This window comes from Solanum stenotomum, chromosome 1, assembly GCF_019186545.1.
Source record: "Solanum stenotomum isolate F172 chromosome 1, ASM1918654v1, whole genome shotgun sequence".
In the NCBI taxonomy this organism is placed as follows: Eukaryota; Viridiplantae; Streptophyta; class Magnoliopsida; order Solanales; family Solanaceae; genus Solanum; species Solanum stenotomum.
The window spans coordinates 42,375,584-42,389,213 of NC_064282.1; the positions used below are offsets into that span (position 1 = coordinate 42,375,584).

The window sequence follows — 13,630 nt, forward strand, 5'->3', positions numbered from 1 at the left end:
AGTAGGTGCATCACCTACTTTGACTTATTAACCAGTCCAAAGAACCAAGTAGGTGAATCACCTACTTGAATTGTATGGATCTAGTTAAAAAGGCCAAGGTTTATAGATCAGATTTGGGCCTATGCTAATTGACTCACTTAAGGCCCAAACTATGTTAAATAAAGCAAAATAAAATGAAAGCCCAGCAGCCAAATCTGTCAAGGCCCAATATTTAAGCCCAAGTGAAAGAAAGTAACTGCATCACGTAGTTTGACCTTTTGAGCTGCTTGATGTGCATAAGCAGTTGCATCACCTACTTGACCAATTAGTGGCTGAAAATAAAACTTTCTAGTGAATATTCTTAAAGGTGAAGAAAGCTCAATATAAATATATATTGGCAGCTATTCTCATTCCTTTTAACACACATTATTGAGGATTAACTCCAGCTCTTTCTCTCTCTTTTGTCTTAAGGATTAAATAACAACCTTAAAGCTCTCTAGGGTTCTTGAAGAAACCCTCATCTCTGCAAGACAAAGTAAGTGAAAACACTTATGGATTTAGCTTAATTCTCCCATGGTTGATTAGGAAAACATGTCATTCATGCTCAAGTATAGGTATAAAGGCATAATATTTCCAGAAGCTACTGCTCACTTCCTTGGTTATTAAGATACTTTTCTCTTCTTCTTTTGTTTAAGTGTGAAGGGAAGTTGAAGTTCTAGAGGAATTCAAGTTATAATGAGAAGTTGCAAAAATTGAGGTAAGGTGACTACTCCATTTTCTTCCTTCTTATGGATGAGTTTGACTGAGGAATTAGGGGTGTGTTGTCATAAAGAACTCAAGGGGGTGGTGAGTTCAATAATTGGTTGTATGATAAAACAATATTTGAGGCTATTTTATGTGTATTGTTGTTGGAGCAGTTTGGGTCATCTTGGAAAAGGATATATAATGTATGTATTGGGCAGAGAAGGAGGGTGTGGTGATACACATTGTTTTAAGGTTTGTATGGGCTCATTAGCCTTCAAAGTTATCTACTATTTTACGAGGCTCATGGTGTGATAGCTGCTAATTTAAATTTATCATGACTTATATTGTAGATTAAAACCTGAAAGGGGAGGCTGAATCGTGATAGTTGTATTGATCAGAGGATAAGGTATGTAAGGCTATTCGATTCAATATTCGTCGGCATGAAATCTAATACTTGAGATTAATATCAATAAGTGAATTTCCTAAGTTCTATTCCTAGTAAAGGAAACATAGTGGCAACGTATAATCTCTAAGTAGCTAACAATATTTCCCCCTCTCCTTAGTGTATAGAATTACTTCAGTATATGTTCAGTACTCTATACTTATGTAATTATATTTCTATATATTGGTATAGAAATGGTTTTTGCAAAAAGCAAGTCTGGTGAATCCTCGTCTTAGTCAGTTGAAGTCAACTGTGTCACTTAAGCTCACAAGTAATTCATTGATGTTACATAGCTCCTTATGTCATTGTTACTACCTTGAAGTATTATTTTCAAGTCTTCTACTACTGCCATAGTCCCAAATATCAAAAATGATTATGACCACCAAAACAACAATCTTAAAGATTAAAGAATCTAAGTAAAGCAATCTTTATAATTAAGGGTGGCAGCTCAGCGGTGAAAGCCTAGCATGGGCCGATCCCAATTTGTATAATTATGAGGACCGCATCCGAGGGGTTAAAATGCCTAGCATGGGTCATCCTCTTCTACCACTGATCAGCTGGTCATTCGTATCAAATGCCTTATAAAGATCATAACACACAGAAAGGTAAAGACAAGAATGTAACATACATGATTCCATAAGAGTTAACCAAGGTGGTCTTCTGTTCTGATTTATGCACACATATATTAATACTTAGTTTCATTGAACTCCTATTTAGATATGTTATTGCCTTACATATTCAGTACATTTTCTCGTACTGACGTCCCTCACATGGAATGCTGAATTTCATGCTGCAAGCACATGTACTTCATTTAGTAGACCTCCTCAGTAGAAGCACACGACACTCAGCTACTTTCTATGAGCTCCAGATTGATTCGGAGCTTGCTGAGTCCTTGGTAGATTCATTTTGGTATTGTATAGTAGTTAAGGTTAAGGTGGGGTCTGTCCCGACCTACGCTAAGGTTTTCTATCTTTTAAAGCCTTTGTAGACTTATGTATATGCTTCAGTTGCGTCTTAACAAGTTGTGGCCTTAACGACCTAGTCTTGTATATAAGTTTTGAGTTTACTTATGTTGGTTCGTATCACTGAATCCTATGTGAACTTGTCACAAGATTGTCATAGTTATATGCATAGTAGGCACAAGTTACATGTCGGTTCTCCTGAGCCTTTAGGGCATCGGGTAGCTGTCCGTCTTAATGGGATTTGAGGCATGACAAAAGTGGTATCAGAGAAGGTCATCCTAGGGAGTCTACAAAGCTGTGTCTGTGTAGAGTCTTTCTTATGGATGTGTTGTGCATCACATTTATAAACAGGAGGTTACGGGACACGTAGGAGTTGTCTCTTTTCTTTCATTTCTTAGACCGTGCGATAGAACCAAAGTTTTAGGTGAATTGTATTTAACTTCTAAATTGCTTTTATTATAGCAAAGATTCCGGTTACGAGAAGGAGTAAAAGTACAGGTATGGGAGTAGATGTGGTTGCCGAAGAAGGGACAAGCCAACCACCGCCTAATCAAGCTGTTCAAACTGAGGCTCAAGATGAGTCCCTATCACAGACTTCCCTGACCCCTCCATCTCCAGAAGATATAAGGAGGGAAGCTGCACCTCAAGAACCCACTATTAATGCTACCGAGCAAAATTTGAGGAATACAGTCTAATTATTGACTCGTATAGTTGCTGGCCACGGCAAAAGGCAAGAAGGTTCAGTTGCAGGTACTAGTGGTGTAAATAGAGCAGTTGGTACGCGGATACGTGACTTCCTTAATTTGGACCTTCCATCATTCACTGGGTCAGATCCTAATGAGGATCCACAAGATTTTATAGATCAAATCCAACGCACTTTGGATGTTATGCATGTAAGTGGTAAAGAAGCTCTTGAGCTAACAGCATATAGATTAAAGGGTGTGGCTATATTGTGGTATGAAGCTTGGAAGCAATCTCGGGGAATAGAAGCACCTTCAGCTACCTGGAAAGAGTTCATAAAGGCATTTCTTGACTATTATCTGCCATTGGAGATTCGAGAGGCCCGTGTGGATCAGTTCCTAAATCTCCACCAAGGAAATATGAGTGTGAGAGAGTACAATCTCAAATTTAATTCCTTGGCCAGGTATACTCCTAATGTAGTAACTACTATGGAGGATAGAGTTCATCAATATATGGATAGATTAGATTCATACCTGGTTAGAGACTGTACCATTGCTTCGTTGAATAAGGATATGGATATAGAAAGGATGCAGGCTTTTGCGCAAAAGTTGAAGGATCAAAGGCAAAGAAGAAGGACACAAGAGTCAGAAACAGGGCATTCTAAGAGGGCAAGATCCATGGGGCAGTTTACACCATCCCAAGGTGAGTTTAGGCCTCGGTTCTTTAATAGACCGCCTAGGCCATCATCTTCCTACTCTACATCTAGTGCCCCACCTCGGTTTCAAGAATCTAGGGGAAATCAGTTTGGGCAATGAGGTGGAAGCCAAGGTTCACGAACAGCAGGGTACCCAGAGCAGGGAAATATGGGTCAATCAAGACCTCCTCGATAGACTTGTAAACAATGTGGAAGGAATCATTTTGGTGCATGTAGGTTTGGGACAGATGTTTGTTTTTGGTGTGGTACACCAGGTCATCTGATGAGAAATTGCCCTCATAGGGATATGGGTGGTGTGGCACAACCTACTAGATCAGTTGTTGCATCTTCATCATCACCACCTTCTTTGGGTAGGGGACATATGTCTACTGGTCGTGGTAGAGGATTTAGGGAAGCAGCTAGTTCTAGTGGAGTTCAGATTTGCACATATGCCCTAGGGGATCGACAAAATTTAGAAGCCTCGCCAGATGTGGTTACAGGTACATTGTCCATCTTTTCACATATTGTATATCCATTAATTGATCTGGGGTCTACACTATCATATCTTACTCTATTGATTACTGAAAAGTTCAAAAGAACACCAGAATTATTAGTGAAGCCATTTGAAGTGTTTACACCGATAGGTGAGTCTATTATAGCTACAAGGGTTTATCATAATTGAATTGTAACAGTTTGTGACCGTGATACATTAGCTGACCTTGTTGAGATAGAAATGGTAGATTTTAATGTTATAATCAGTATGGATTGGTTAGCTTCTTGTTATGCCATGGTAGATTGTCAAACTAAGATGGTGCATTTCCATTTTCCAAAAGAGGCAGTCCTTCAATGGAAAGGTAATATTGGGGCACCAAGAGGTAAATTTATTTCTTATATTAAGGCAAAGAAGATGATGTACAAAGGATACATATGTCATCTAGTGAGAGTGAAAAATATATATGCGGAGCCAGCAAAGCTTCAATCCATTTCGGTGGTGAATGAGTTTCCTGATGTATTTCCTGAAGATCTTCTAGGTTTGCCTCCAGAATGAGAAGTAGAGTTTGGTATTAATGTGATTCCAAATACTCAACCTATCTCCATTCCTCCGTAAAGAATGGCCCTGGCAAAATTACGGGAGTTGAATGAGAAATTAAAAGACCTATTAGAAAAAGGATTCATAAGGCCTAGTATGTCCCCATGGGGAGCACCAGTTTTATTTGTACGCAAGAAAGATGGTTCGTTAAGAATGTGTATCCACTACCGACAGTTGAATAAAGTAACGATTAGGAACAAATATCCCCTCCTTAGAAATGATGATTTGTTTGATCAGTTACAAGGTTCTAGGTGTTTTTCAAAATCGACTTGAGGTCGGGTTATCACCAAGTAAGGGTCAAAGACATAGATATTCCTAAGACAGCTTTTCAGACACAGTATGGTCATTTTGAGTTTTTAGTCATGTCATTCGGGCTAACAAATGCACAAGAAGGTTTTATGGATTTGATGAATAGGGTGTTCAAGCCATTTCTAGATGTATTCGTGATAGTATTCATAGATGACATTTTGGTGTATTCTATATCAGAAGATGACCAGGCAAATCACCTGCGACAGGTTTTACAAATTCTTCGTGATCGTAAGTTGTATGCAAAGTTCTCTAAATGTGAGTTTTGGTTCAAATTTGTGGCATTCTTAGGTCATATTGTATCCGATGAAGGAATAAGGTCTATAACCAGAAGATAGAAGCCGTGAAAAACTAGCCAAGACCTACAACGCCTACAGAGATCTGTCGTTTTCTTGGATTGGCAGGTTATTACAGATGGTTCGTTCAAGGATTCTCTTCCATTGCTGCACCCTTAACAAAGCTAACACACAAAGAAACTAAGTTTCAGTGGAGTGATGAATGTGAAAGAAGCTTCCAAGAACTGAAGAATAAATTAACTTTTACACCTGTATTGGTAGTTCCAGAAGGCACGGAAGGCTATGCAGTGTATTGTGATGTTTCGGAAGTGGGCTTAGGTTCTGTATTGATGCAGCATGGTAAAGTAATAGCTTATAGCTCAAGGAAGTTGTGGCCACATGAGAAAAATTATCCTACCCATGATTTAGAGCTAGCAGCAGTTGTCTTTGCTTTGAAGATATGGCGCCACTACTTGTATGGAGTTCATGTTGACATATACACTGATCACAAGAGTTTGCAATATATCTTTAAGCAAAGGGACCTAAATCTAAGGCAACGAAGATGGCTAGAGTTAGTAAAAGATTATGACATTGATATATTGTATCATCCCAGAAAAGCAAATGTAGTAGTTGATGTGTTAACTCGTAAAATAATGGCAAGCACTTATGGTCAGATTGTGGAAAGACAAGGAATAACTAAGGATCTATGTCAACTAGCTAGTTTGGGGGTTCACCTTCTTGAATCTCCAGATGAAGGGGTACTAAAATGTATCATGACTTGAAAGAAATGTATTGGTGCGGGGACATGAAGAAGAACATTGCGGAATTCATGGCTCAGTGTCCAAATTGTCAACAAGTAAAAGTAGAGCACGAAAAGCCCGGAGGTTATATGTAGTGTATAGAACTTCCAATTTGGAAGTGGCACATGATCAACGTGGATTTTGTCACTGGTTTGCCTCGCTCATTTCGGAAGTTTGACTCCATATGGGTAATAGTTGACAGACTCACCAAATCAACACACTTCTTGCCGGTGAAGACTATTTATACAGCTGAAGAGTATGCAAGGTTGTATATTAAAGAGATAGTTCCACTACATGGAGTGCAAATCTCTATAATATCTGATAGAGGAGCTCAATTCACTGCAAAATTTTGGTAGTCATTTCAGAAGAGTTTGGGAACACAAGTGAATTTAAGTACAACATTTCACACCCAAACAGACTGTCAGGCAGAGCGTACAGTTCAAACACTTGAGGATATGCTGTGAGCTTGTGTATTAGACTTCAAGGGTAGCTGGGATGATCATCTACCGCTTACTGAATTCGCTTATAACAATAGCTACCATTCAAGTATTAAATTGTCACCTTATGAAGCTTTATATGGTAAAAAATGTAGATCCCCAATTGGCTGGTTTGAAACAGGTGAAACTGCCTTATTTGGGCCAGACCTTGTTCATAAAGCTATGGAAAAAGTCAAGGTGATACAACAGTGGCTAGAAACAGTTCAAAGTTGACATAAATCATATGCGGATGTTAGAAAGAGAGGACTAGAATTTTCCATAGGAGATTGGGTGTTCTTGAAGGTGTCACCGATGAAAGGGGTAATGAGGTTTGGTAAAAAGGGAAAGCTGAGTCCATGCTACATAGGGCCATATAAGATTATCTGAAGAATTGGCCAAGTTGCGTATGAGTTAGAGCTACCTCAACAACTTTCAACCGTTCATCCGGTGTTTCATGTCTCAATATTTCGAAAATATGTAGGTGACCCATCTCATATTACTCCTACTAAAGATGTACAAGTTACGATAGATCATAGTTATGAAGAAGTACCCATTCCTATTCTGGATCGACAAGTTAGGAAGTTAAGGAATAAAGAAGTAGCTTCTATAAATGTATTATGAAGGAACTAGAAAGTAGAAGAAGTTACATAAGAAGCGGAGAAAGCAATGAAATTAAAGTATCCTCATCTCTTCCAGACCAATGAGAAAGATGAAAATGCTGAGTTGAGGCGTTAACAAGTAAGTATAAGTCTATATGTTTAATGTGAGTAATAGTAGTACTTAGGCCTGAAGTTGTTTGGGCTGGATAACCATGCTAAAATTCGAGGACGAATGTTTAAGGGGGGAAGGATGTAACAGCCCGTATTATGCATACGCTTGTTATGTTCTTGTGATAATTGACATAGCCTTGTAGTATAGGTGAGGGGCCTTGTTTCTTATATGATTAGTGTTGGTTTAAACTAGCTCGGAAGGTGATGTGATGCCTTGCACGTTACAGCATGTGTACTGTAAGTTATAACTCCAACAAAAATATTTAAACTCGAGAAGGGTAGGTGGTAATTGAGCTTAAAGTTGAAACTAAATTGCCAAGATAAAGAGAAAGAGATTAATAATTAGAAAATGGATTAAAATAGGTGAGCTGCTTGCTTGACTTAACTAAGCTAGTAGGTGAAAAGTAGGTGCATCAACTACTTTGACTTATTGACCAGTCCAAAGAATGAAGTATGTGCATTACCTACTTGAACTATATGGATCTAGTTAAAAAGGCCAAGGTTTATATATCAGATTTGGGCCTCTGTTACTGGACTCACTTGAGGCCCAAACTATGTTAATTAAAACAAAATAAAATGAAAGCCCAGCAACCAAATCTATCAAAGCCCAATATTTAAGCCCAAGTGAAAGCAAGTAAGTGCATCACCTAGTTTGATCTTTTGAGCTGCTTGATGTACATAAGGAAGTGCATTGCCTACTTGACCAATTATTGGCTGAAAATAAAGCTTTCTAGTGGATATTCTTAAAGATGAAGAAAGCTCAATATAAAGATATATTGGATGCTATTCTCATTCATTTTAACACACATAATTGAGGATTTACTCCAGCTCTTTCTCTCTCTTTTCTCTTAAGGATTAAACAACAGCCTTAAAGTTCTTCTAGGGTTCTTGAAGAAACCCTCATCTCTGCAAGAAGAGGTAAGTGAAAACACTTATGGATTTAGCTTAATTCTCCCATGGTTGATTAGGAAAACATGTCATTCATGCTCAAGTATAGGTATAAAGGCATAATATTTTCAGAAGCTGCTGCTCACTTCCTTGGTTATTAAGATACTTTTCTCTTCTTCTTTGGTTTAAGTGTGAAGGGAAGTTGAAGTTCTAGAGGAATTCAAGTTATAACGAGAAGTTGCAAAAATTGAGGTAAGGTGACTGCTCCGTTTTATTCCTTCTTATGGATGAGTTTGAGTGAGGATTTAGGGGTGTGTTGTCATAAAGAACTCAGAGAGGTGGTGAGTTCAATAATTGGTTGTATGATAAAACAATATTTGAGGATGTTTTATGTGTATTGTTGTTAGTGCAGTTTGGGTAATCTTGGAAAAGGATATATAATGTGTGTATTGGGCAGAAAAAGAGGGTGTGGTGATACACATTGTTTTAAGGGCTGTATGGGCTCATTATCCGTCAAAGTTAGCTACTGTTTTACGAGGCTCACTGTGTGATAGCTGCAAATTTAAATTTATCATGACTTATACTATAAATTAAAACTTGAAAGGGGAGGCTGAATCGTGATAGTTGTATTGATTAGAGGATAAGGTATGTAATGCTATTCGATTCAATATTCTTCGGCATGAAATCTGATACTTGAGATTAATATCAATAAGTGAATTTCCTAAGTTCTACTCCAAGTAAAGGAAACATAGTGGAAGTGTATGATCTCCAAGTAGCTAACAATATTCCCCCCTCTACTTAGTGTATAGAATTATTTCAGTATATGTTCAGTACTCTATACTTGTGTAATTATATTCCAATGTGTCGGTATAGAAATGATATTTGCAAAAAGCAAATTTGGTTAATCCTCCTCTTAGTCTGTTGAAGTCAATTGTGTCATTTAAGCTAACAAGTAATGTATTGATGTTACATAGCTCCTTATGTCGTTGTTACTGTCTTGAAGTATTATTTTCATGTATTCTACTACTGCCATAGTCCCAAATATAAAAATTGATTAAGACCACCAAAACAACAATCTCAAAGATTAAAGGATCTAAGTAAAGCAATCTTTATAATTAAGGGTGGCAGCTCAGGGGCGAAAGCCTAGCATGGGCCGATCCTAATTGGTATAAAAGGGTGGCAGCTCAGGGGTGAAAGCCTAGCATGGGCCGATCCCAATTTGTATAATTATGAGGATCGCATCCGAGTGGTTAAAATGCCTAGCATGGGTCATCCTCTTCTACCATTGATCAGCTGATCATTCGTATCAAATGCCTTATAAAGATCATAACACACAGAAAGGTAAAGACAAGAATGTAACATTCAAGATTCCATAAGAGTTAACCAAGGTGGTCTTCTGTTCTGATTTATGCATACATATATTGATACTTAGTTTCATTGAACTCCTATTTAGATATGTTATTGCCTTACATATTCAGTACATTTTCTCGTACTTAAGTCCCTCGCGGGGGACGCTACATTTCATGTTGCAGGCATAGGTACTTCAGCTAGTAGACCTCCTCAGTAGAAGCACACGACACTCAGCTACTTTTGGTGAGCACCAGATTGATTCAGAGCTTTACTGAGTCCTTGGTAGATTCAATGTGGTATTGTATCGTAGTTAAGGGTAAGGCGGGTTCTATCCCGACCTACTCGAAGGTTTTCTATCTTTTAGAGTCTTTGTAGACTTATGTATATGCTTCAGTTGCGTCTTAAAAAGTTGTGGCCTCAACGGCCAAGTCTTGTATATAAGTTTTAGGTCTACTTATGGTGGTTCATATCGCTGCATCCTATGTGAACTTGTTACAAGATTGTCATAGTTATATGCATAGTAGGCATAGGTTAGATGTTGGTTCTCTTAGGCCTTTAGGGCATCGGGTGTATGTCCGTCTTATTGGGATTTGAGGCATGACACACCGATAGATTCGACGACTCACCCACTAGGTCCTTGGTTCGCCAACTGGTACTTCTCAACACATTGTTCACTTTACCTTACTAAATCAGCACGCCATTATTCAAACAGAATTAAAAGCAGTAAAACCTTGGGTGGCCTCCCAAGAAGCGCCTTAGTTTACGTCGTGGCACGACGTAAGTTCTGTCTCACTCTCCGTTATTGGGGTTAGCCCTAGTGTCACTAGGTGACCCTGATATGTCATTTGGCTGGATATGACGTACTACAAAACTCAGGAATGACCTGATCAATTGGATTGATCTAGAGTGAGGTCCAATCATTTAATTCAATACTTCAACATTCTCCTTCATTTCTTCCAACACCCGATCTTGATCGGTAATCTTTTGGAGAACGATTTGAAGTGTGTCCTCAACACGATTTTTCTCCCCATTTCTAGACTTCCTCCGCTCATGAGGGGGTGTGTAGCTCCCCCTGCTATTGCATTGGACTTCCACCTCTTAGATTTTGGTGGACAAGTCATGTAGCTCAGATGCCAGTTCGGTCAGCATGAGGTCATTTTGGACTCCTTGGTTTATTTCAACCAATTTACCACTACTATGCTCAGCCATGCTCACTTAAATGGAAAACTCATTGAAAAGCCAAACTAAACATAATGTTAGTAAATTACAATTAAGAGGAACAAATAAAATTCAACTAATCTAAAAATTCTCAAATAACACCACTCCCGGCAGCGACACCACTTTGATGCTTTCATGACCAACGACACCAACCTACGGTTTGAGTGTCTACGATCGTCGATAGTATAGTAACCCAACTAAAGGTTGGGGTTGTGTCCCAAGGTAGTAGTTCTGGTAATTGATAGATAAATAAAATTAAGCTCTAACTAGTCGTAGCTAAAGACATTAACGACCAAGACATGGTAAATTAAAGGGGGCTACACAAAAGTGTCAAATATCGATTGGGGGTTTTGTAACAAGTAGTAAAAATAGCAAATATTAACAAGAAAATCATGTATGGGGAAATGTTCTTGGGGTGTGACCGCAACACACGTTGAGATAAATCGTTGGGTAAACACTTTCAATAGGAAATTTTCAAGATAATAGTGACTAGGCTAAGCTTTAGAAGGGAAATAAGCTCCCTCTCGGACAACTTACCCCATTTCAAATGGGTTCCTCTCGGACACCCATTTGCCGCATGAATACCAGCCTACCCCTTACCCCACTCACTCTCTCAAGTTGAGTGTTAGTATATGGGACTAGGGCTCACCCTCTCGGGCTGAACTTCATGTCAACCCACTCCTTAGGCGTGCAGTCTAGTGGTCTTGGTTTTGCGACCTCCCTATTGGGAAAACCGAAAACACATGTGTGTTTTTGTATTTGCAACAACAAATCCATCGAATTAAACCACAACCACTAGGTGAAATCACCATTAAAATACATCTACCCTATCTACAAGCAAAACCCAACAACAATTTCAACACATATTTGCTAAATCACGCCCCAAGAATGGGGGTTTTTAGCCACACATCAAGAAATAACAAAATACACCTAAAATGATACCAAAATCAAATGGGTATAAGAAATTAAACTTTGATTTAAGCAAAGGAAGAACAATGGAGAAGACCCACTTCTAATTTGGGGAAGATGAAATCCTTCTCTCTTCAAGTCTCCCACAAAACCCTCTCCAAACTTTAGAGAAAATATCTAAAAAGTACTATTCTATTTTGAAAATAATAATTGCTCGGAACTTGTAAAATAAATAAAGATTTTAGTATTTATAGCCATCGAAAATTAGTGCAGGCTGATAGTTCGGCGAAGTTAGTCGAGTCCGCCTAATGACTCGTCGACTCGCCCTTTTTCTGTCTCATCATCGTTGAGTACTTGCCTACATCATCTTCACGTTTTGAACCATTGGGCGGTATAGAACTTCTTCGCAGACCTATTCGGTGAAGCGCCGACTGCTCCTGTAATCGCCTTTTTTATCCTCTTCATTCAGGGCTTCGCATACTAGAACAAAGGGCGGAGTCTGACGCTGCTCATGCTTCAGCTTCTTTATTCTTTTCAACCTTTTTGTTCCTTTTTGTGCCTAAGTGTCCATGCTTCCACTAAAACTTGAAATACGTGAAACTTAAGAATTTTCATCAGATATTGAGACAAAATAAGCATTCGAGCACACTATTTCTATCAAAATAAATCCCTAAATATGTCCAATTTGTGAACTCATCAACACCCCCAACTTAAACTTTAGCTTGTCCTCAAGCAAACTTGAATTCACCCGTTCAAAAAGGGTGTCTCAAATAGTGCTACACAAGACTGAATAATTACTGCATATAACATGACTCAATTTATTTATGCAAGGATCAAATGTGTACACAAAGATTCAAGTTGTGATACACCATTACCAAAGATTCTCATGCTCGGAGGTCGGGGTGGACCAAGGTGTCTCTAATAATAATGAGCCAACATTGACCTCTAGAAAAGTATTTGATGAGGCTGCTCTTCTCCAGTCATCCTCCTGTCGTGTAAATTCTACCTCTATACGCCAGATATCAATGGAGGAAGATGCAGTGACTTCTATATCGCTAGCAGGCTCTGGGGTACTCCTGCATTTCGGCACAACTCAGTAATCACAATAGGAAATGGAAGGGATATATGTATCCGTTTGGCTCTCAAAGCCATCTCCTATGAAACCAACAGTCCTAGGTTGATCCGCCTCCTGGCCATGATAGAATCAAGACAAGCTGCCTTAGGATGACGCACGATGGACTCGTTCTGGGATGGCATGATAGTGTTGCTGATGAAGCCAAACCAGTACTGGGAGGGGATGTTCATATCCTTCTTCTAAATAGGAGATCTAGTATCCTACCACCTCGGGGTGATGTCATAAATCATCGGCGCTAACCAACCGTTGAGATCATTTAGGGACGGAACAATAGGCAAGCCCTGGTAGGGTAGTACCGAGTGCAGCGGTCGACATAATACAACATTAATATGCTTGATGTGACACTAGACCTCCTTTCCTCTTACGAGATCTGACTTCACTGGTCTTTTTCTTATTTTTTGGGACCAACTCCCCATATGCTAAGTAGGATTCCTAGACCTAGGAAGGAATGTAAGAGCCCTGTGGCCTGGTGAACTGTTCGAACTCATGATATCTCAGCATGTCAAGCACCTCAGCATGCTTACCTTATGAACGCTCTACAGATAGTAACTTCTATTCTAGAATGGTTTATAAACTATCACCTTTTAGTCTGTTCAGCAACCTGGGTGGAGGTGGAGCTACAGGGAGTGCAGGAGCCGCTGGAGGTGGTGTTTGAGTTGGCACTGATTCGTTAGTCGTGGGAATGGCAGCTGAAGGGGTTTCGATAGCTATGTGCTGATTTCTAGCCCTAAGTTCCTCCCTTCGATTTATCAAAGGTTACTCATCCTCCGGCTCAGAAACAACTGGTTCAACATTTGTGCCCATCCTAGAGATGTGTTTTTTCGTTTGCCTTTATCTCCCGGTGGGAGATCTTACTTTCTTTTATGTGAAGGTCGTGATCCTCCTTCATTGATTGTAATTCTCGTTGCCTT

The 13,630-nt window shown here is 39.2% G+C and overlaps 1 protein-coding gene across 1 annotated transcript; it reads left to right on the plus strand.

Moving 5' to 3' along the window:
* Nucleotides 1-2,627: 2,627 nt before the first annotated feature.
* LOC125852068 (uncharacterized) lies at nt 2,628-6,683 on the plus strand. The gene is made up of 7 exons (XM_049531826.1): nt 2,628-2,797; nt 2,858-3,510; nt 3,778-4,002; nt 4,195-4,533; nt 5,079-5,156; nt 5,303-5,533; nt 6,451-6,683. The coding sequence occupies exons 1-7, from the start codon at nt 2,628-2,630 to the stop codon at nt 6,681-6,683; spliced, it is 1,929 nt and encodes a 642-aa protein (XP_049387783.1).
* Nucleotides 6,684-13,630: the final 6,947 nt, after the last annotated feature.

Bases quoted from the DNA above. Each gene is read 5' to 3' on its own strand.
- LOC125852068 (XM_049531826.1), top strand. From the start codon at position 2,628: ATGGGAGTAGATGTGGTTGCCGAAGAAGGGACAAGCCAACCACCGCCT. The intron at 2,798-2,857 runs GCAAAATTTGAG...CCACGGCAAAAG, and splicing joins CCCACTATTAATGCTACCGA to GCAAGAAGGTTCAGTTGCAG. The intron at 3,511-3,777 runs GTGAGTTTAGGC...GTGGTACACCAG, and splicing joins GCAGTTTACACCATCCCAAG to GTCATCTGATGAGAAATTGC.